We start from the raw sequence: 24650 nt of genomic DNA, 5'->3' as shown, positions 1-24650 counted from the left end.
CGAGGAGGTTAGAGGTTTCATATCAGGGAGTGATGATGCGGAGAGTCTGTCACGTCGTGGCGGGGTTCATCTGTGTCCATCTGTAGGAGGAGAGTGCGAGTGGTGGGCGGCTGGGTCAGCAGCTGGCTAGTTGCAGTCTGTGGGTGCTTTAGGCTGGCGTCCGTGGGTGCTGTGGCACGGCGTCGGTGGGTACAGTGGCTCAGGAGGTGCAGAAGGCCCGGCGTCAGGAGGTGCAGAAGGCCCTGCGTCAGGAGGTGCAGAAGGCCCGGCATCAGGGGGTGCTGAGGGTCCGGCGTCAGGGGGTGCCGAAGGCCCGGCGTCAGGGGGTGCCGAAGGCCCGGCGTCAGGGGGTGCCGAAGGCCCGGCGTCAGGAGGTGCCGAAGGCCCGGTGTCAGGAGGTGGCGCATGCCGACATCTGGAGGTGGTGTAGGCCAACGTCTGGAGGTGGTGTAGGCCGATGTCTAGAGGTGGAGTGGGCTAGGCGTTGGCAGGTGCAGCAGGGTCCAGCGTCAGTGGGTGCAGTGGCCAGTGCGTGTGGATGCTGTGGGCCAGCGAATGAGGGTGCTAAGGGGCCCAGCGTCTGTGGGAGCGGTAGGGTCAGCAGCTGGCTAGTTGAAGTCTGTGGGTGCTTTAGGCTGGCGTCCGTGGGTGCTGTGGCACGGCGTCGGTGGGTACAGTGGCTCAGGAGGTGCAGAAGGCCCGGCGTCAGGAGGTGCAGAAGGCCCTGCGTCAAGAGGTGCAGAAGGCCCGGCATCAGGGGGTGCTGAGGGTCCGGCGTCAGGGGGTGCCGAAGGCCCGGCGTCAGGGGGTGCCGAAGGCCCGGCGTCAGGAGGTGCCGAAGGCCCGGTGTCAGGGGGTGCTGAGGGTCCGGCGTCAGGGGGTGCCGAAGGCCCGGCGTCAGGGGGTGCCGAAGGCCCGGTGTCAGGAGGTGCCGAAGGCCCGGTGTCAGGAGGTGGCGCATGCCGACATCTGGAGGTGGTGTAGGCCAACGTCTGGAGGTGGTGTAGGCCGATGTCTAGAGGTGGAGTGGGCTAGGCGTTGGCAGGCGCAGCAGGGCCCAGCGTCAGTGGGTGCAGTGGCCAGTGCATGTGGATGCTATGGGCCAGCGAATGAGGGTGCTAAGGGGCCCAGCGTCTGTGGGAGCGGTAGGGTCCGGCGATCGTAGGTGTTGTATGGCCCGGTGTCAGGGGGTGCTGGAGGCCGCGTGGCAGGCTCGCCTCCGCCGGATTGGATGGGGCTCGGGGTTGTGCGGTGGCAGGGACAGGGCTGTGAGGTACACAGTGGGAAGCAGATGTGGTGGCAGTGGCTTACCCTCTCGGAGACGGTGGCAGCCAACCCTCTTGGTGCCGGTGGGGGTGGTTGCTGCTTCCCGTCTCTCTGCGGCTGCTGTAGGTAGGGGAGGCAGTGGTGGTAGCTCTCCTCTCGCTGGCGCGGACGGCGGCATCCTGGTTTAGGCGTTGGGCAGCAGCGGGGCTTAGAAGGCAGCAGTAGGCCGCAGGGGACAGGACGTGCAGTACCCCTCCTGGGTGATGGCAGGACCTCCGGAGCGGCTGGTGAGGGTGCCAACGGGGGCGGTGGTGGCGTCCCCTTTGGAGCAGGGTTGCGTCCCCTCTCGAGCGGGGCATCCCGGTCAGCCGCGGTCCTCTGCGGTTCACCGCGGCCGGCAGGAAAGGCCACGGCTTCAGGGGCCGTGGTAGGCCGCGAGTCACCGGGGCTCCGCTGGAGGGACAGGGTCTACTTTGCAAAAAGGGGTCATTTGGGGGATATCTGTACTGTTCTGACATTCTTCGACCTCAAGAAATTAGATTGGCTGTCAGTACTTCAGGACTGATCAATTTTCAGATCTATACCATAGTTTGTGAACTCTATAACTTTCCTACAAACTAAAAAATACATCCTAATTTGGGTTATTTTCACCAAAGACATGTAGCAGAATACATCTCGGCCTAAATGTATGAAGAACAATTATTTGCAAACTTTTATAACAGAAAAAAAGAAAAACTTGTTTTTTTTTCAAAATTTTTGGTCTTTTTTTTGTTAATTTAGCAAAAAATAAAAACCCGAGTGGTGATTAAATACCACCAAACGAAAGCTCTAGTTGTGTGAAGAAAATGATAAAATTTTAGTTTGGGTACAATATTGTATGACCGCGCAATTGTCATTCAAAGTGTGAGAGCGCTGAAACCTGAAAAATAGCCTGGGCAGGAAGGGGGTTAAAGTGCCCGGTATGGAAATGGTTAAAGGTGCCAAAAAAATGAGAATAAAACAAAAAATTCTAACGTTTATTACAATCATTTAAAAAAATCTCATTAAAGAAATGCAATTTGAGTATCCCAAACTTGATGATATTTTAGTCAGTTTTACATAATCGGTGCAATAATTCTCAACATGTTTTGCCTGATTAAGGCTTCTTTAGGAGATGTTGCATACAACACCTTCAACAACAAATCATACTAAGTTACAGAATATGCTAATGAATGTGTTAAACAGATTGAAAAAACCTAGGTATATGAATAAAGGAATTGTAAATGTGTAATCATACATATGGTATTTATTAACTGTTTGCTGACCACCCACAGTAGTTATACTGCGGCAGGGTGGCACCGCTGTGCACAATCACGTATATATTTTTTTACTGGACATGTTTTACAGCAAAAAGTCCAAAATATTGTTTTTTTCTCAAAATTGTCGGTTGTTTTTTTTTATAGCGCAAAAAATAAAAAAATGCACAGACGATCAAATACCACCGAAAGAAAGCTCAATTCGTAGGAAAAAAAGGACGTAAATTTTGTTTGGGTGCAGCGTTGCATGACCGCGCAATTGTCAGTTAAAGTAACGCAGCACCGTAATGCAAACCGCTTCTGTAACCGCTTTCTGACCGCCCTATAGCAGAAATACTGCTACAGGGTGGCACGGGTGCACAAATTCACGTATATATACGTGATTTGCGTTCCCGTGGTTTTCACGCCCCTCCCAGATAGCGTCAGTTTGCCTGTCAGTACACCAGTAATCACATTTAACCCCAGATTGTCAGGAACACGTTCATACACAATAAACCTCCATTACTAGTATAGTGTCTGAACGGATCAATATATTTGACCAAATCAGTACTATACCAGTGTTCACATTAGTATAGCATCCCCAAAAGCGCAGCATTAGCAGGATCAGCCCCAGCACCTGCGTTTAACCCCTACGCTTACCCCCCCCTTTTCCCCCAGCAAGTGCAGTGTCAGTAGGTCACTGTCACTTGATACATTGCGGACAAAACCGCAGTGTTTGCAGAATCAGCACCCTTTCATCCCCCATTCACTGCCCAACCCGGAATTCAGTTGGAAACAGCAAATTTAACTACTCCCCTTGATATTTTGGAGCTGTTTTTCACAGAAGATCTGTATGCAATGATTGTGGATCAAAGCAATTTATATGCACAAAAATTTATCGCCGCCAACCCAAATTCAAACCTTGCTAGACCATGGAAACCCATTATGGTTTCCGAATTCAAATTTTTTTTGGGCCTAACCCTCAACTCCTCTGTCGTCCTCGAGGTGACCCTGAAAACCAAAAAACAAAACATAGCATATATACCCAACAAGGACCAGTGATGTACTGGTACATCACTAGACTTTGAATGGTTATACCAGGATGATGCCTACAGCTGCAGGCATCATCCTGGTATAGTTTTTTCAGCCGGCGATCGGCTTTCATGTAAAAGCAATCCTAGTGGCAAATTAGCTGCATAATTTCTTTTACAAGCAGCGGGAGACTATGCCCCCCCTCCCCCGCTGCCTTCCACGGCCTTCTCTGGCAGTCCCGTGCCTTCGGGGAACCTGAGAATGCAGCCAGTGTTTCTGCCAGCTGACCATAGAGCTGATTGGAGACCGGAATGGTGCCAATCATCTTTATAGTCTAAGAAATCGGAAGCTATGAGCATTTCATCACTTCAGTTTCGCAGGATATAAACAGCGCCATTTGTTATTTGGGAAAGCATCTGATCACTCTGATCACACCGATCTTGGTGAGATTAGATAATGTAACGGCAGAGGAGATATCTAGAGTCTAATAGACCCCATTGAAGTTATAGGGGATATTTGAATTTCTTGTGATAGCATTAAAACTTATTAAAAAAAAACATGAAAGGGATAGTGTAAAAATAATTAAAAAAATCAAAATAACTTAAAAAAAAAAAAAAAAAAGCACCCTCGCCCCCCCCCCCTCCATGTGCGCGAGCGTTGACCCTCTGTCTGTATGTAAACAGGGGTTGCACCATGCATGTGAGGTAGCACCACAAATGTCAGATCAAGGGCAGTTTGTCGCCATTGCACGGGGCATGCATAGCTTTAAAGCATGTCATGTTTGGTATCCATTTACTCGGCATACCATTTCAGCACCTACCATTTTATTCACTAGGGTGTCTGCTTTAAAAAAAAATATAATATTTGGGGGTTCAAAGTAATTTCCTAGCAAAAAATACTGATTGTTTTCAAGGGAACAAAAAGTGTTAGAAAAGGCTTGGTCTTCAGGTGGTTAGAAATGTGAATGATGTGTGGCATAAACTTCTAATGCTGGGCTTAAAATGCCCCAACCCCCCAAAACGACCCCTTTTTGGAAAGTAGACAGCCCAAACTATTTGCTGAGAGGCATGTTGAGTCAATAGAAGAATTAAATTTTTTACCAGAAGTTTTTGGAAAATGACAAAGAAAAAAAATTATTTTTTTACACAATTTGTCTCTTAAATGATTTATTGTTCACACATGCCATGGGTATATGTGGAATTACTCCCCAAAATACATTTTTCTACTTCTCCCAAGTATGGGTGTGCCACATGTGAGAGACTTTTTGGCAGTCTAGCCAAGTACAGGACCCCACCATCCAATAAGCACCTTCAGGCTTTTAAAGGGCTTTATTTCTTCATTCCACTTCCTGACTACCTATCACAGTTTCGGATACCCTGAAATGCCAGGATAGCACCAAACCCCCCCCAAATGACCCCTTTTCTGGAAAGTAGACACCCCAAAGAATTTGATAAGAAGCATGGTGAGCATTTTGCAGATCTCGTTTGTTGTTACAAGTTTTTGGAAAATGAAGAAAGAAAACAAAAACATATTTTTTATTTTTTTATATTTCATAGCCCTGTGAGAACAAATTAGATCTGAAAAATACTCACCGTGCCTCTTTTTAAATTCCTTGGGGTGTCTACTTTCCAAAAAGGGGTCATTTGGTGGGGTTTGGTGCTATCCTGGCATTTCAGGGCCTCTGAAACTGTGATGGGTAGTGAGGAAGTGAAATGAGGAAGTTAAGCACCTTCAAGCTTTCAAAGTGGTCATTGGATTTCAGGCTCCTGTATGTGGTAGGCTCCCAAAATTCTCTCACATGTGGTATCCCCATACTCGGTAAAAGTAGCAGAATGTATTTTTGGGTTTAATTCCACATATACCCATGGCTTGTGTGAGAAATATATAATTTAAATGACAACTTTGTGTAAAAAAAGAAAAGTTTTTGCCATTTTCCAAAAACTTGTGGAAAAAAAATGAATATTCCATGGACTCACTATGTGTCAGGAATGGACTGGCCAGCAATGGTGGGACTCGCCTGCCTTATGGGCTGCAGTACCAGGGCTGGCCAGCGGGTGCTCCCAGCAATCAGAGACTCAACCTTGCAGCCAGCTAAACACCTGAAACTGCTTATACTGGTGTATTTAAGGGATGGCCAGACCTGCAGACTCTGCCTTGGTGTGTGTTTTTCCTGGGCCCTGTATCCTGTTCCTGCATCCGGTTCCTGTTCCTGTCTTGTTGCTGACCCTGCCTGATCTGACCTCTGCTGACTTCTCCTGCTCTGACCCCGGTTCGTTCCTGACCATTCTCCTCTGCCTGACCCTCTGTACCATGCTGCCCGCTACCTGCTGAACCTGGCTTGTGACCCCGACCATTCTCCGCTTGCTCCCCCTGTACCTACCTGCCCGATTGATATTGACCCGGCCTGCCTGACGACGCTTGCATTGTGTGTACTGTCATCTGTGGGTGGTTGGTTTGGTTTGTTTGCACTGTGTTATGTTTTAGTATTGCACTGCGTTTATGTTTGTATTGTTAGTGTTAATAAATTATATTTATAACATATCTGAAGTCTGCGTTTCCCTGCGTCAGTCACACACCTCTGGTCATACCCGGGAGCCCTGAAACTATGCCTCTCAGCAGATAGCTTAGGGTGTCTACTCTCCGAAAAGGGGTAATTTGGGAGTGTTTGTACTGTCCTGGTATTTTAGCACCTCAAGAAATGTGATGGGCAGTCAGAAAGTAAAAGCTGTGTAAATTCCATTATCTACACCCTGTTCCAAATTATTATGCAAATTATATTTTTCTCATTTACCTAAATAATTGATGTAAATATCAGTCAGCATAATTCTCATGTTATCAACTATTAAGAGTACAATTCAAATTTTATTGAACAAACCTCCTAATGATAACAGTATTTTTTTAAACATAAAAAACTTACAATGCACTGTTCCAAATTATTACGCACAGTAAGTTTCAAAACACTTTATAGGTTGTAAAGAACTGAAAATTGTCATTTGTTGTGTTTGCAGCGTATTTACTGAAATCAAAAGCTATTTCAATCAAACTTTTAACAACATTTTAACTTTTTAAACATTTTAACAGTTCACGTTACATTTTAACATAGGACCCCTTATTTGATAGCAGCTTCACAAGTCTTGCATCCATTGAACTTGTAAGTTTTTGGACAGTTTCTGCTTGAATTTGTTTGCAAGATGTCAGAATAGCCTCCCAGAGCTGCTGTTTTGATGTAAACTGCCTCCCACCCTCATAGATCTTTTGCTTGAGGATGCTCCAAACATTCTCAATAGGATTGAGGTCAGGGGGGGATGGAGGCCACACCATGACTTTCTCTCCTTTTATCCCCATAGCAGCCATTGATGCAGAGGTATTCTTTGCAGCATGAGATGGTGCATTGTCATGCATGAAGATGATTTTATTACGGAAAGCATAGTTCTTCCTTCTGTACCAGGGAAGAAAGTGGTCAGTCATAAACTCCACATACTTTGCAGAGGTAATCTTTACACCTTCGGGGACCCTAAAGGGGCCGACCAGCTCTGTTCCCATGATTCCGGCCCAAAACATGACTCCACCACCGCCTTGCTGACGTCGCAGCCTTGTTGGAACAGGGTGGCCGTCCACCAACCATTTACTACTCCATCCATCTGGACCATCCAGGGTTGCACGACACTCATCAGTGAACAGGACTGTTTGAAAATTAGTCTGTATGTATTTTTCTGCCCAATGCAACCGTTTCTGCTTGTGAGCATTGGTTAGTGGTGGCCGAATAGAAGGTTTATGCACAGTTGCAAGACTCTGGAGGACTCTACACCTTGATGTCCGTGGGACTCCAGAGGCTGACGTCGCAGCCTTGTTGGAACAGGGTGGCCGTCCACCAACCATTTACTACTCCATCCATCTGGACCATCCAGGGTTGCACGACACTCATCAGTGAACAGGACTGTTTGAAAATTAGTCTGTATGTATTTTTCTGCCCAATGCAACCGTTTCTGCTTGTGAGCATTGGTTAGTGGTGGCCGAATAGAAGGTTTATGCACAGTTGCAAGACTCTGGAGGACTCTACACCTTGATGTCCGTGGGACTCCAGAGGCACCAGCAGCTTCAAATATCTGTTTGCTGCTATGTAATGGTATTTTAGCAGCTGCTCTCTTGATCCGATGCATGGATCTTGTAGAAATCTTCCTCAATGTGCCTTTATCTGCACGAACCCGTCTGTGCCCTAAATCAGCCACAAATCTCTTAATAGTGCGATGATCACGCTTAAGTTTTCGTGAAATATCTAATGTTTTCATACATCGTCCAAGGCATTGAACTATTTCACTCTTTTCGGCAGCAGAGAGATCTTTTTTTCTTCTCCATATTGCTTGAAAGTGGTGCTCTGCTTAACCTCCCTAGCGGTATGATTATTTCAGATTTTTGCTGCTGAAAGCGGTACCATTATTTTGCATGGAAATAATTAGTTTTTTTTATTGTAGGCTGTAATTTTTAGGAATAACTCACTGAAATCTGTCCGAACAAGAGTCTATTAAACATCCCGGGTATGATAAAATTTGAAACACGAAATCATAAATTATAATTTTAATAAATAATCATAAAAAATAATAATATAATAATAATACATTTAATTCAATATTATATTCAAACCAAAAACACTGAAATTTGAAATAGAGCGCCAAGTTCGCACACTGCTGAGAAAAGTCGCAAAATCGTTTTCAGTGTCTGATGACGAATTTCCCCACGAATCATTATCACTCAATTCTGCAAGTGGTTCTGATTTACTATCGCTGTTCTCTAGCTGATCTAAACCCGCTTTTGACCTAAAAGGACACTTTTTGAACGCCATGGACTTTTCTCAGTTTCCAGGCAGAAAGAACAGACAAAATGCAGGCAGGGCACAGGACAAAGCAGTAGGGACAAAATGTATGTGAAATGGGTTGAAACAGCAATGTTTTACTATGTAAAATTTGTTTGGAAAAAAATGACATTTTTTAAAATGTTCTAATTTCCCACTGCCGGCAGCGCCCGTACGTCCAGACGTCACGGGGACCGGAACACAGAAGCCGGATGCCGGCATCGGCCGGAGGAGATGGCCGGGGACGCTGCAGGGGACACATCGCGGGAGCGAAGGACAAGGTAAGCTCTGCAGGGAATCCCTATGCAGCGCCGCATGGTAAGCCCGAGTGTAGCTCGGGGTTACCGCTTTTGGTACTGACATTTTACCCCGAGCTACACTCGGGAATACCGCTAGGGAGGTTAATAATGTGGAACAACCTCTTTTAGTAGTTTTTCCTTAAATTGGGCTCACCTGCCAATCTAATTATCACAGGTGTCCGAGATTGTTTTCAGTGATCAAAAGAGCCCTGAGACACAATGCCATCCATGAGTTAAACTGAAAAACAAAATATTTAATCTTTGTGACACTTAAATAGAATTTGCATAATAATTTGGAACAGGGTGTATACCATAGTTTGTAGATGCTATAACCTTTACACAAAGCAATCAATATACGCTTATTGGGATTTTTTTAAACAAAAACATGCAGCAGAATACATTTTGGCTTAAATTTATGCCAACATTTGAGTTTTTGGATATTTTTTATGACAGAAATGAGAAAATATCGTTTTTTTTAAAAATTATTTTAATATTTTTTGTTTATAGCGGCAAAAATAAAAAGCGCACAGGTGGTCAAATACCACCAAAAGAAAGCACTATTTGTGTGAAAAAAAGGACATAAATTTCATACTGCATGACCGCGCAATTCTCAGTTAAACTAGCGCAGCGCTGTATAGCAAAAAAATGGTGTAAATTGCAGTATCTATACCATAGTTTGTAGACGCTATAACTTTCACACAAAGCAATCAATATACACTTATTTGGATTTTTTTTACCAAAAACATGTAGAAGAATACATTTTGGCCTAAATGTATGACTAACTTTGAGTTTACTATATATTTTTTATAGCTGAAAGTAAAAAATATAATTGTTCTTAAAAATTTTTGGTATTTTTTTGTTTATAGTGCAAAAAATAAAAAGCGCACAGGTGTTCAAATACCACTGAAAGAAAGCTCTATTTGTGTGAAAAAAAGGATGTAAATTTCATGTGGGTACAGCATTTCATGACCGCACAATTATCTACCACATTAATCTGTTGAAGGCCTGGAGGGACAGGGAATCCCTAGTCGCAGAGGCTTTGTCCCCAGCTCCATCTGACCGTTTAGTTCCTGAGGTTGGAATAGCAGTCACTTTATCTAAAACCCAACAACAGGAAGTTAAAGAGTTTGTGCTCTACAACACAAGTTTTTTCTGAGCTGCCGGGACAAACTTCTGGGGTGGGGCATGACATTATCACCCCACCGGGTGAAAGGGTAAAACTAAAACCCTATAGAATCCCAGAGGCCCATCAGGAGGCAATACATGGGGAAGTGCAGAGAATGTTGGATTTAGGGGTGATAGTGGAGTCCCAGAGTGACTGGCCCAGCCCCACAGTGTTGGTTCCCAAACCGGATGTGAGCTGGTGATTTTGTAACAACTTTCGACAGTTAAAGGTACAAAATTTGACTCCTACCCCATGCCACGGATAGATGAATTAATCGACTGACTGGGAGCAGCCCGGTACATGACAACGCTCGATTAGACAAAAGGTTATTGGCAGATTCCCCTAGCTAAGTCAGAAGTAGAAGACTGCATTTGTAACCCCGAACGGGTCATTCCAGTATAAAAGAATGCTGTTTGGGTTACAGAATGCACCGGCCACCTTTCAGCGGAAAATGGATCAGATTCTCCGCCCCCATCAGAAGTATGCTGCAGCTTACCTGGACGATATGATTGCCCATAGCAGAGATTGGGCCTCACATTTGCCAAACGTTCAGGCTGTATTGGATTCGATACAGAAAGCTGGGTTTACCGCCAACCCAAAGAAGTGTACTATTGGACAGGAAGAGGCCAGGTACCTTGGGTACACTATTGGGAGAGGACTAATAAAACCCCAAATTAACAAAGTTGAAGCGATACAGAGTTGGCCACGTCCAAACAGCAAGAAGCAGGTACGGGCTTTTTTAGGAATTGCTGGCTACTATCGGCGATTCATCCCCCATTTTGCTTCTCTATCAGTGCCCCTAACCAACTTGACAAAAGGGAAGGAGTCGGTCATGGTTAAATGGTCTCCATAGAGGCTGAAGCAGCATTTCAGTCTTGAAAAAGGGCCTTATGTAGCCAGCCAGTTCTATACTCACCAGACTTCTCAAAAGACTTTGTGGTCCAGACAGATGCATCCGATGTGGGCTTAGGAGCAGTGTTGTCCCAGGTTTGGAAGGGGGAGGAGCACCCGGTAATCTACCTGAGCAGAAAGTTTAAGTCTCACAAGGAAAATTACGCCACGATTGAGAAGGAGTGTTTAGCAGTAAAGTGGGCTCTAGATTCCCTGCGGTACTATCTGCTAGGCAGACATTTTGACCTGGGCACGGATCATGCTCCCTTGAAGTGGATGGCTCAAAATAAAGAGACCAATAGAAGGTAAATAGGGTTCCTGGCCCTACAAGAATTCCACTTCACGGTAAAGCATCGCCCTGGAGTTCAGATGGGAACTGTGGATGCTTTATCCCGGGTTCATGCCTGCCTGGCTACTGGTGTTACAACCCCAAGGTTGAAACAAGGGGGGGGGGGGTATGTGACAGTTGGCAGGTAAAAATCACCTGGTTGCGCCCAGGACGGCATATACATCTGTCCGAGATTAATGCAGGCCATAGATGGGTCGTTAATCTGATTTTTTGTCCAATTTTCGTACCGTTAGTGGATTAGTTCGTCGGCCATTTTTTGTGTATTTTGCACTTTCAGATTATCGGTTATGTTGGGAAATTTGCGGCCGATTTGGACGATCTGACGATTTTCCCAGCAATGATGGCCAAATCGGACGATCGTTTAACGATAAATCTGCGCATGAGCTGTGACCTGCAAGGGACAGAAGTTATGGGGTGAACTTTATGATTTAGTCGGGCGATTTTTTTAATCGTTGGTGGTAATGTCGGCCGAACGAACGACCGATTTTTCGTTTATCGTTCGAAAAATCAGCCGATGTTGGCCCCGTGTATGGCCTTCATTAGGCTCTATGTGGATATGTTCCACTATGGGGGAACTGCTGAGCCTTCAGCAGGGAGGTAATGAGACCAGCTGAAGGTAGTGGGCTCATTAGGGCCTGTATAAAACTTCCCAGCCTGCTTAGGGAGTTGCTCCATCCTGGAACCAGATCTGTGCCTGAGTAGACTGGCGAGTGCAATACTTATCTGTGCAGTGAGACAAAGGGCTGTGTGGCTAGCCTCCAACTGATAGGGACTGGGTGTAGCATAAGGCTGTACCTAGTGGATAGCTAGGGAAGTTATTGTATAGTAAGTGGCCAAGGAATTTTTGGTTTGATGTTTCTCTTGTAAATAATGTAAATAAACCGCACCTTTTTGTTTTTCACCTACACTGCTGTTTTGCTGTGCCTGTTTTTTTTGTGTTGTGAACTCGTCCAGGGGGTCACACACACCTGCTGGGGTAAGCAGTCTTTTTTGCACAGATACCAAATCCAGTGAGATTAGTGGCAGTGAAGGTGTTTATTAGTGCTATTTACAAAAGACTATATACAAACTGCTGTACAGTGTTTAACCACTTGCCCTCCAGACTATTCACCCCCCTTCCTGACCATGCCATTTTTTGCTGTTCGGCAGTGCGCTATTTCAACTGGTAATTGTGTGGTCGTGCAATGCTGTACTCAAACAAAATTATGTCCTTTTTTTCAAACAAATAGAGCTTTATTTTGGTGGTATCATCTCTGTGGGTTTTAATTTTAGCACTATAAACAAAAAAAGACCGCAAATTTTGAAAAAAAAAATATTTTTCAGTTTTGATTATAAAAAAATATCCAATAAACTCAAAGTTAGTCATACATTTAGGCTAAAATGTATTCTGCTACAAGACTTTGGTAAACAAAAATCTCAGTACATGTATATTAATTGTTTTTTGTGAAAGTTATAGCGTCTACAAACTATGGTGTATATATATTGGAATTTATGTAGCTTTTACTTTCTGACTGCCTATCACATTTCTTGAGGTACTAAAATGCTATGGTAGTACAATTCCCTCCCCTCCCAAATGACCCCTTTTTGGAAAGTAGACACCCCGAGGATTTTGCAGAGAGGCATGTTGAGCCCATGAAACATTTTTTTGTCACAAATTTTTTGAATATGACTTTTTTTTTTTTCTTCACTTTAATGATATATTGCTAATGCATGCCATGGGTATATGTGGAATAAAACCCCAAAACACATTTTCCTACTTGTTCCGAGTATGGGGATACCACATGTGAGAGACTTTGGCAACCTAGCTACATACAAGCCCTCAAAATCCAATGACCACCTCCAGGCTTTCAAAGGTCATATTTCCTCATATCACTTCCCCACTATCTATGACCCCTTTTTCGAAAGTAGACACGCCAAAGAATTTGATAAGAGGCATGGTGAGTATTTTACAGATATCATTTTTGTTGCAGGGTTTTGAAAAAGAAAAGAGAATTTTTTTTTGTTTTCTTTCTTCGTTTTCCAAAAACGTGGCAGTTAATGATGTCTGTAAAATACTCACCATGCCTCTTACCAAATTCCTTGGCGTGTCTACTTTCCAAAAAGGTGTCACTCTTGAAAACCAATCCTTTTCTGACACTTTTTGCTCACATTACACAATGGACACAGTCCTCCACTCACTCTGATGGGAATACATTAGACCTTGTTTTCTCCCATCGTTGCACTCCCTATAACCTCACAAACACCCCCTTTCCTCTCTCTGATCACAATCTCATCACCTTCACAGTCTCTTCGTCTTCAAACACCTATTCCTCCAAGCAGCAAACAATTACCCACAGAAAACTTTACAACTTTAACCCTTCTCTCTTCCACTCTGCAACTGACCGCCTCTATAACAGAATCTCTCCCCTGTCCTGCCCTGACCTGGCCACTGCTGTCTACAACAGTTCACTTTCATCCACATTTGATTCACTTGCTCCTCTAACTACATGAACCATCAGGCCCCGACCATTACAACCTTGGCAGACTGACGACACCAGAAATCTTAAGCGACCTAGTCATGCGCTGGAGCGATTGTGGCGTAAAACCAAATCTCAGCAAGTTTTCACCCTATATAAATCTGCTTTCTTAACATACAATTCCTCCCTCCATGTTGCCAAACAAGCCTACTTTGTCACTCTTATCAATAGCTTGTCATCCAGTCCTCTTCGTCTCTTCTCCTCCCTGGCGGTATTCCCGAGTGTAGCTCGGGGTAAAGTTTCAGTACCACAAGCAAACTCGGGCTTACCATGCGGCGCTGCTTCGGGATCTGTTCTTCTTTTACCTTGTCCTGCGCTCCCACGATGTCCCTCCTGCAGTATCCCCGGCAATGTCCTCTGGTGGATGCCGGCATCTGATATCTGGGTTCCGTCCCCTGCGAGCGTCGGGACGTATGGGGACGGAACTGGTGGGAAATTTGAAAATGACAAACAGTGACATTCACTAAATACACTAAAATCACATAGTAAAACATTACTGTATCAAACCATTTCACATACATTTTGTCCCTAGTGCTTTGTCCTGTGCCCTGCCTGCATTTTTACTGTTCTTTCTGCCTGGAAACTGAGAAACGTCCATGGCATCCAAAAAGCGTCCCTTTAGGTCAAAATCTGTTTTAGACCAGCTAGAGAACAGCGATAGTAAATGAGAACCACTTGCAGAATTGAGTGATAATGATTCGTGGGGAAATTCGTCATCAGGCACTGAAAACGATTTTGCGACTTTGCTCAGTGATGTGCGAACTTGGCACTATATTTAAAATTTCAGTGTTTTTGGTTTGATTATATTATTGAATTACATTTATTAAATTATAATTTATGATTTCGTGTTTTAAATTGTAACATACCCGGGATGTTTACTAGACTCTTGTTCGGACAGATTTCAGTGAGTTATTCCTAAAAATTACAGGCCTACAATAAAAAAAAAACATATTTCCATGCAAAAAAATGTGCCGCTTTGAGCACAGAAATATGGACATAATCAGACCACTAGGGAGGTTAACTCTCTACTTTCTCCACCCAGTACCTCACTCACTGCTTAAGAGATTGCAAATCATTTAAAAAACAAGATTGATGCAATTCGTAGGGCATCTCCACTGCACAGACATCCATCCCACTTAGCATACCTTATACTAAACCTCCCTCAACACTTCCCTCTTTTTACCTTGCTACTATCAAAGAGGTCACTAAGGTTTTCTCAGAAGCCCATCTCACTACCTGCCCCCTGTCCCCTCACAACTACTACGGTCACCCTCTTCTTCTATTCTATGCTCCCTCACTCACATCTTCAATCTCTCCCTCTCTAACGGTGCCTTCCCCACCCCTCTATGCATACATCGCTCCCATACTTAAAAAGCCCTTCTTGGACCCCACCAGCCTGAACAACTTAAGACCCATCTCCCTGCACCTGTTTACCTCTAATCTCTTAGAATGCTTAGTCTACAATCGCCTGCGCTCCTACCTCACTGACAACCTTCTTGACCCTTTACAATCTGGCTTTCGCTCACTACACTCCACTGAAACTGCTGTACTAAAACTCACTAATGATCTACTAACTGCTAAAACCAATGGCCACTACTCTATACTCTTACTACTTGACCTCTCTGCGGCTTTTGATACTGTTGACCATCCCCTCCTCCTCAAAAAACTCCACTCTTGGCCTCCAAGACTCTGCTCTCTCCTGGTTCTCCTCCTACCTATCGCAGCGCTCCTTCAGTGTTACCTATAATTCTGTCTCCTCCACTCCACCCCCTCTTTCTGTAGGGGTCCCTCAAGGCTCTGTCCTTGGACCCCTTCTCTTCTCTATCTACACCTCCTCCCTTGGTCACTTGATAAACTCCCATGGCTTTAAGTACCATCTCTATGCTGATGACACACAAATCTATCTTTCTACTCCTCACCTCACCCCTTCAGTCTCCTCTCGCATTACTAACATACTAAGTGACATATCGGCATGGATGTCACTCTACTTCCTCAAACTCCTTCTTTCCAAAACTGAGCTCTTACTATTCCCTCCAGCCCGTGCCTCCTCCCCTGACTTCTCCATCAAGGTCAATAACACAACCATCAGTCCCTCCCCTCATGCCAGGGTGCTAGGTGTAATCCTAGACTCCCATCTGTCCTTTCAGCCCCAAATCCAATCACTGTCCAAATTCAGAATTCACCTCTGCGACATCTCCAAGATATGCCCGTTCTTAACCTCTGAAACTACTAAACAACTTATTCACTCCCTGGTTATCTCTCGCCTTGACAATTGTAACTCCCTCCTCATTGGCCTACCTCATCGCAGGCTATCCCCTCTTCAGTCTATCATGAATGCTGCTGCCAGACTCATCAACCTTACTAACGGCTCCATATCTGCCACCGTCTCAAAACATTAACAATAACATATAAAGCCATTGATAACTCTGCCCCAAATTACATGACCAATCTTGTCTCCAAATATCACCCAAACCGTACTTTCTGCTCTCTAGCTCCCTTGTCTCCTCCTCCCATGCTCGTCTCCAGGACTTCTCCAGAGCTTCCCCCATCCTCTGGAACTCTCTACCCCAATTTATCAGACTATCGCCTACTCTGCCCACTTTTAGGTGATCTCTGAAAACCTATCTCTTCAGGGAAGCCTGTCCTGCCCTCCGCTAATAATGTAATCTTCTTCTATTTCTCCTACCAGTCCATTCCCCACAGTTATTACCTTTTTGTACCACTAGCCCCTCCCTCTTAGATTGTAAGCTCCAAGGAGCCCTCCTAACCCTCTTGTATTGAACTGTATTTTTGCTGTATTGTCTCCCATTATATTGTAAAGCTCTGAGCAAACTGTTGGCACTATATAAATCGTGTTTAATAATAACATGAAAAAACTGTTTTTTAGCTAGAAAATGACAACATTATATATTTTTTAAAGCAGATGCCCTAGAGAATTAAAACGGTGGACGTTGAAATTTTTTTTACGTCACACAGTATTTGCGCAGTGATTTTTTTTAACACAAATCTTCTGGGAAAAATACACTTTTTAGAATTTTAATGCACAATAACACAATATATTTCCCAATTGTTTGATAAAATTTAAAAGATGATGTTACGCTGAATAAATAGATACCAAACATGACATGCAATGGCGACAAAGTACATACATTTTTATTATCAATAGGCGATGCTTTAAAAGCCTTTACAGGTCACAATTTGTATTTACACAGGAGGTCTAGTGCTAGAATTACTGCACTCGATTTGACGTTCGTGGCGATACCTCAAATGCATGGCGCATCCCCTGTTTACATACCAGCACGGGGTCAATGCTTTCAATGCTTGCGCGCAGAGGGAAGCAAGGGTGCTTTTTTTTTTTTTTAATAGTCATTTAGATTTTTTAAATTATTTTTACACTGTCCCTTTCATTTTTTTTTTATATCACACGGAATGCAAATATCCCCTATAACTTCAATGGGCATTGTCATATATTTTTTTGAGAAATCTGGGGTCTATCAGACTAGATATCTCCTCTGCCCTTATATTATCTAATCTCAACAAGATCTGGTGTGATCACATGCTTTCCCAATTTACAAATGGCGCTGTTTATATCCTGTGAAACTGAAGTGATGAAATGCTTGTAGCTGCCGGTCTCTTAGACTATAGAGATGATTGGAGCCATTCTGGTCTCTGATCAGCTCTATGGTCAGCCAGCGGAACTGCCGGCTGCATTCTTGGATTCCCCTGTTGGACAGGAGAGCCCAAGAAAACTGTGGAAGGCAGTAGGGGGGGGGGGGGTGTTCCTTCCCGCTGCTCATAAAAACAATTCAGCAGCTAATTGGCCACTTGGATTGTTTTTACATGAAAGCCGACCGCCAGCTAAAAAAAAAAAAAAAACAGGCATCATCCTGGTATAACCTCTCAAAGTCCAGTGATGTACCAGTACATTGCTGGTCCATGTTAAGCATATATGTAACAGCAGAGAACACGGGCATACGATGAATTGGCTCTGTGGATCAACATGACGACAATTCATTCTTTTCTGTAATGCCCATGTTGAGGGTTAGGCCCAAAAGTTTTAAATTCAGATAGGTTTCCATGCGAATTGTCTGGAAAAAGCTGAATTTGGGTGGGTGGCCATGTATTGTGCATATAAGTTGCCTTGGCCCACAATCAATTGGTACAAATCTTCTCTGAAAAACAGTGGAGGGGCTAAACGCTAGTGTTGGCAGCGAGCAGGGCCGATCCTGCTAACTCTGCGTTTTTGGGGACACTATACAAAGGAGGCACTAGTATAGTTCTATATGTGATCAATATCTTGATCTGTACAAACACCAGTAATGGGGGTGATCAGCGACCTATAGCGTGAGTACGATAGTGTGCAGGCAATCTAACTCTAGCTGACCCTGGCAGTGTGGGGTGCTAACTCACCCTGATGTTATCTGATGTCGCTAGTGGCAGGAATGCAGTGATCACTGCAAAATTCTATATACAGACACTATACTAATGGCACTGGGTGGGTGACGGGGTGGTCAAAGGGTTAATAGGGGCGATCAAAGGGTTAAATGTACTACTCTAGCGAGTGTGTGTGTATAAAATATAGTGGTGCTTTTACTCGGTTCCATGTTCTCTCTTCTCACCATAGATCGACGGTTGGGGGGGTGCAGCGGGGGGGGGGGGGGGGTAGGTACATTCACACCCCAAAATAGGAAGCGATGCAAGATTATTTCACTTTCCCAAGAGCTGTTGCTCGCCCGCAAAATGCGGGTAAGCGGTTAGCAAGTAGTTATATGTTTGTTTGTTTTTTTTTTGTTTTTTTTAAATTTATCAGAATAGTACAATTTTACCATAGTAACATTGTACTACTGAAGGGGGGGGGGGGTGATCAGGGATTTTTTTTTTTTTTTTCTTACACTTTGCTTTGCAGGAGAAATAGAGATAATTTCTCCTGCAATGCAAAGTTTGCTGTCAAATCCTAACTTATTTATGAACTGTCATGAATGAGTTAAGTTTTGACAGCTCAAGATAGTGATCTGTGATTGGCTGGAGCTGGTCACATGTTACAGGGTGCTGTGATTGGCCCCATGTATCATGTAAAAGCTGTGGACCAATCACAGCTCAGTAGGAAGAGATGCAGAGCTGTTATGAATGAGTGATTCAGAACAGCTTTGCTTACGTAGTGATCATGTGATCACCTGATCGCATAGTGATCACGTGATCACCAGGTTCCCCTCACCGGGATCTTCATTCCGGTGTGTCTGCTGGACACAGCAGTCGTGGGGGGGGGGAGTGTCGTCTAACTCCAGCATCCTTTGAACTTTATCCTTTCTCCTAGCTTCAGGAATTTGGTAGGGTTTTAGTCCCTGATGTCCTTTCTCTTAGCTTCAGGAATTCGGTAGGGCTTTAGTTTGATACGGACCCCAGGTTCAGTAACAATATCATGCCGAACAGCTAAAGTTGTACCAGGCAATTCTGAAAATTTCTTTCTGTTTCTTATCAGGAAGGCTTTAGCTTCCTGTTTTTGAGAAGGAGACAGGGTGTCGGGAATAGTGACCTGAGGGAACTCAGTACCCCTAGGAGTTATAGGAACGGCCCAGTATTCAATGCCAGTCTACCTTTCCAGGGTTTTAACAGATTTATATGGTATATCTGCTCCAGCCTTCTTTTACCCCGTTGATATACCTTGTAATTTACCTCTCCAACTCTTTTGATTACTTTGAAGGGCCCCTGCCACTTTGCCAGGAACTTGTTTTCAACTGTGGGAACTAACACCAGGACCCTGTCACCAGGTGAGAAAACACGGAGACAGCCCCCCTGTTTTATACTCTTTGCTGGGCTGCTTTGGCCTGAAGTAAGTGTTGTTTTACCGTAGGCATGATTGCTGCAATCCAGTGCTGCATCTGCGCAAAATGCTCAGTGACACTTTTGTGGGGTGTTTGCCCCCCTCCTATGTTTCCTTGGCAATGTCTGAGAGTCCCCTAGGGTTTCTCACATAGAGCAACTCAAATGGAGAGTACCCCGTAGAGGACTGGAGAACCTCCCGGATGGTAAACATTAAGTATGGAAGAAAGTCCCAGTTTTTCCCATCCTTAACAACCTTTTTCAAAATCTGTCTTAATATTTTATTAAAGCGTTCCACTAAGCCATCCATTTGCGGGTGGTACACAGAGGTTTGCAACTGAGTCACCTTAAACAATTTGCACATTTCTCTGGTTACCCGTGACAAGAATGGGGTACCTTGGTGTGTAAGGACCTTCTTAGGGACCCCAACACAACTGAACACCATGAACAACTCTTTAGCTATGTTTTTAGCTGACGCAGTGTGCAAAGGAAGTGCCTTAGGGTAATGGGTAGCATAATCCATAATTGCGAGGATATATTGATGGCATGGGCAGACTTGGGCAGTGGACCCACAAGGTCCATGGCAATCCTCTCAAAGGGCACTTCAGTAATGGGTAAGGACTTTGAAAGTGGGGCAGGGGTGCAGAGATTTGATACACAGGACAGGATTGACAAAAATTCTCAATGTCTTTCTGTACCCTGGGCCAGTAAAACCTGCGCACCACCCTTTCAGTGTTTTTTTTTCTACCCGTAAATGACCTCCCAGTAAGTGCCCATGGGCAAGTTCCAACACCCCCCTTCTGTATGGCTAAAGGACCATCACCTGCTCAACAATTTCTTCATTCTTTGTGTATACACGATACAATAAACCTTCATTGCTGCTGAAATAAGGAAAACAGGGCCTGTCTTCTGGTTCGACAGGTACATCATTAATCATCACTATAGTTTCCCAGGCCCTGGTAAGGGTAGGGTCTTTTCTCTGCTCTGTACCAAAGTTTTCCTTGTTCACCTTAAGGCCAGTAAACTCTAGTGTCAGAAGAAGGTGGCTACTTCCACTGGCTGTGGGGACTTCCTCAGGCTCCTCCAGTTCTCCTGCCATTACTAAAAAAGGAAAACCTGGGGAACCCTGAGAAGAGTCCCCTGAACCCACATTGTTAGCATTGGCCAAGGGTTCAGGCTCTGCCACTGAGTCAGTCACTGTGACCGAGTCGGTACGATCCCACAGTTCCCAAAACTTAGGGAAGTCCTAACCAATGATGGCTTCGTGCACTAAGTGGGGTACAAGTCCAACCCAATGAGTCACAGTACATAAGTCAGTTTCAAATACAGTTGCAAGAAAAAGTATGTGAACCCCTTGGGATTACGTGGAGTTTTGCATGAATTGGGCATAAAATGTGCTCTGAACGTCATCTAAGTCACAACAATAGAAGAACACAGTCTGCTGAACATAATACTACACAAACATTAGATGTTGCCATGGTTTAATTGCACATAACATGTAAACATTCACAGTGCAGGGAGGAAAAAGTATGTGAACCTTTGGACTTAATAACCGGTTGACCCTCCTTTGGCAGCAATAACCTCAACCAAATGTTTCCTGTAGTTGCAGATCAGACCTGCACAACGATCTGGAGTAATTTTGGACCACTCCTCTTCACAAAACTGTTTCAGTGTAGCAATATTCTTGGGATGTCTGGTGTGAATCGCTCTCTTAAGGTCATGCCACAGCATTTCAATCGGGTTGAGGTCAGGACTCTGACTGGGCCACTTCAGAAGGCGTATTCTGTGCTGTTGCAGCCATTGTTTTGTTGAATTACTTGTATGCTTTGGATCATTGTCCTGTTGCATCACCCATCCTCTGCGGAGCTTCAGTTGGCGGACAGATGGTCGTACGTTTTCCTGCAAAATGTCTTGATAAACTCTGGAATTCATTTTCCCATCAATAACAACAATCCGTTCAGGCCCTGAGGCAGCAAAGCAGCCCCAAACCATGATGCTCCCTCCGCCATGTTTTACAGTGGGGATGAGGTTTTGATGTTGGTGTGCTGTGCCTTTTTTTCTCCACACATAGTGTTGTGTGTTCTTCCCAAACAACTCAATCTTGGTTTCATCTGTCCACAGTATATTTTGCCAGTAGTGCTGTGGAACATCCAGTTGCTCTTTTGCAAACTTCAAACATGCTGCAATATTCTTTTTGGACAGCAATGGCTTCCTCCGTGGTGTCCTCCCATGTACTCCATTCTTGTTTAATGTTTTCCTTATTGTAGATGTGTCAACAAAAATGTTAGCATGTGCCAGAGATTTCTGTAGGTCTTTAGCTGACACTCTGGGATTCTTCTTTACCTCATGCAGCATTCTGCGCTGTGCTCTTGCAGTCATTTTTACAGGACGACCACGCCTAGGGAGAGTAGTAACAGTGCTAAACTTTCTCCATTTGTAGATAGTCTGTCTTACCGTGGACACATGAACATCAAGGCTTTTGGAGCCACTTTTGTAACCCTTTCAAGCTTCATGCAAGTCAACAATTCTTGATCGTAGGTCTTCTGAGAGCTCTTTTCTGCGAGGCATGGTTCACATCAGACAGTGCTTCTTGAAACCAGTAAACCCAAAACAGGTGTGTGTTTTTTAAGGGCAGGACAGCTGTCAGCAACACATCCAATATCATCACACTGATTGGAGTCAAGGTTGGCTCACTCCTGGCTCCAATTAGCTCTGGGAGAAGTCATTAAGCTAGGGCCTCACATACTTTTTCCTCCCTGCACTGTGAATGTTTACATGTTATGTGCAATTAAACCATGGCAACATCTAATGTTTGTGTAGTATTATGTTCAGCAAACTGTGTTCTTCTATTGTTGTGACTTAGATGACGTTCAAAGCACATTTTATGCCCAATTCATGCAAAACACCACGTAATCCCAAGGGGTTCACATACTTTTTCTTGCAACTGTATAACAGTGGCTATAGGATACTCCTGGGTATCCCCATTTACACAAATCACTGCAATTTTTCCATCATGCCAGTTCACAGTTTCAATCATCTCAGCTTTAACTGAAGTAATCAGACTTCCCGAGTCCAGCAAAGCCATAATAGGCTTATTATTAGCAGTCATTTGGCACATGTGTCTTCCCACACTTGGTTCTGCAACGCATGAAACAGCAGCAAACATAGACTGCCCTCTGAGAGATAAGTCACACTGCATTGGCTCATCTGTCAATGGACAGTTTGCTGCAACATGTCCCAGTTCATGGCAATGGAAACACCTGATATTGCCTCAGTTTGGTTTGCTGATTGGCACTGGCTTTCCTTGTTTGGGATGCCAAACTTCAGATCTGGCACCAACAAACCTTCCCCCTGTCTCCTTGCCAGGCTTACCACCCACTTCCCCTGGAACAGTCTTACTGGCTTCTTGGGGAGACCGTGGCTTTAGGCGGAAATTCAGTGTGGTTGAAGGGGTGGTAACCAGGCTCTCTGCAGCAAAGTACCTCTCAAGCAGCTCCACCAGGTTGTCCACTGACTTGGGGTTCCCTTGGCTCACCCACTTTTGCAGGGGAACTGGTAGTGACCTCAGGAATCAGTCCATGACCACACGCTCCACTATTTGTGGCCCGGACAGGGACTCCGGCTGCAGCCATTTTCGCACCAGGTAGATTAGGTCAAAGATCTGTGATCTTGAGGGCCTCTCATCTTGGAAGGTCCAGCTGCTGACTTGTTGCGCTTGAACGGCCAAGGTTACTGCTTGACCTTCTCGTAGTCTCTTGCTTCTGCAGACTCCAGATCATAGTAGGCGTTCTGCGATTCTCCAGTAAGTAGAGGGGCAACCAATCCGGCCCACTGGGTGTTTGGCCAACCTTCCCTCTCAGCGGTCCTTTCAAACGACAGCAAAAAGGCCTCTGGGTCATCATCTGCAGTCATCTTAGAAAGAAAGCGACCCACATGGATAGCTGAGTGCCTTTCTCCAACATCCTCACTTTTGGCATGTGACCACTGTGCCAGTGTCTGCATGACCTCAGTCAAGGTTTTCCTATCTGCTTCTGCAGCAGTGGTTGGCTGTTCAAACATCCTCTGCGTTTGCCCCGTCCAGCACTAATCTGTTTGCAGAGCACCCTTTGTTGCTCCTGCGCAATAGCGTTGGCTTGCTGTTGTGCAGCGTTTGCTTGCTGCTGTGCAGCGTTAGATAGCACCAACTGTTTGAGGATTTCCTCCATGTTTTAGCCACTCTAGGTACTGGCCCTTTAAATAGCAGTTCATTGCTATGAGTACACGCAATCCTCTACCATATGTGAGCTGGGGATAGGCAGCCGGGATATATGCTTCCTGAGGTAAGCAGTCTTTCAGGCACAGATACCAAATCCAGTGAGATTAGTAGCAAACAGTGAAGTTTTTTTATTAGTGCTATTCACAAAAGACGCTATACAAAGTGCTGTACAGTGTTTAACCAAAATAAACAGGGCAGGAAAATATCAAACAAAAAAAAAACCTAGCCGTGTCTCGGCTCTCATTACACAGTAATGCAGGTCCTAACTACCAGACTAATCAAGCCTACCACTTGTCAGCCACAGCATATTACAGCTAGTTAGTTTCCACCAACCTTTCATCTCTCCATACAGGACTTGTCTGATCCACAGGTCGAGAGCTCTGGCTACAGGTCCCAGGTGGATTTAATTGTCCATGGAGAGAGAGATAAACCCTGCACTCAGTGGTGTATTTACGTTTTGTGCTGCCCTAGGCAACACAAAAATCAGTGCCCCCCCCAAAGAGAGAGCCTGACATTGATCAACACCCCTGCCCCCCACTCGAGAGAGCCTTTCACTACCACTGCCCCCCATACACCATCGCCCACGGTGAGAGAGAGCAAGACGCTCACCTTCATAGCTCTGGACATTCCCGGGAACAAGAGTCGGGCTGTGCATACGCCATCATGAACCCCACAGCCTCTCTCGATACCCACCAGGTTCCCATGCCATGTGTGTCCCTTCTTCTGTCCCTTCTTCCGAGGGGCAGTGCTGCCCCCCTGAAAGGTCCCCTGCCTTGTTTGCCTTGTGGTAAATACACCTCTGCCTGCACTGGACCTCATATCAAAGATCCCTAAAGGGTATAGGTAAGGAACCTGGGAGATCTATAAACCCCGAACAGGACTTTCCCAGGGTTCCTTTGGGACGCTCTGCTACAAATATATGTACACATTTAGG

General features: G+C 44.8%; 1 protein-coding gene across 7 annotated transcripts in view; it reads left to right on the top strand.

Moving 5' to 3' along the window:
* The window catches only part of HIBCH (3-hydroxyisobutyryl-CoA hydrolase), a 638488-nt gene that overhangs the window by 11341 nt on the left and 602497 nt on the right, over positions 1-24650 (top strand). For 5 of the 7 annotated variants that reach the window (XM_089690218.1, XM_089690217.1, XM_089690214.1 and 2 more), the window contains exon 2: positions 8589-8702. The exons of 1 other annotated variant lie outside the window; for it this stretch is intronic. In XM_089690218.1, coding sequence (XP_089546344.1) covers positions 8589-8702 — 114 coding nt within the window. Of the gene's footprint in view, positions 1-8588; positions 8703-19342; positions 19410-24650 lie in introns of all 7 variants that reach the window. One more of the 7 variants, XM_089690216.1, reaches the window with a different exon arrangement.

This window comes from Staurois parvus, unplaced genomic scaffold, assembly GCF_062004578.1.
Source record: "Staurois parvus isolate SC_StPar_1 unplaced genomic scaffold, SC_StPar_1.0 ptg000522l, whole genome shotgun sequence".
Classification (NCBI taxonomy): domain Eukaryota; kingdom Metazoa; phylum Chordata; class Amphibia; order Anura; family Ranidae; genus Staurois; species Staurois parvus.
The sequence above is the reverse complement of the archived record's forward strand: the minus strand, read 5'-3'. Positions and strand labels throughout refer to the sequence as shown.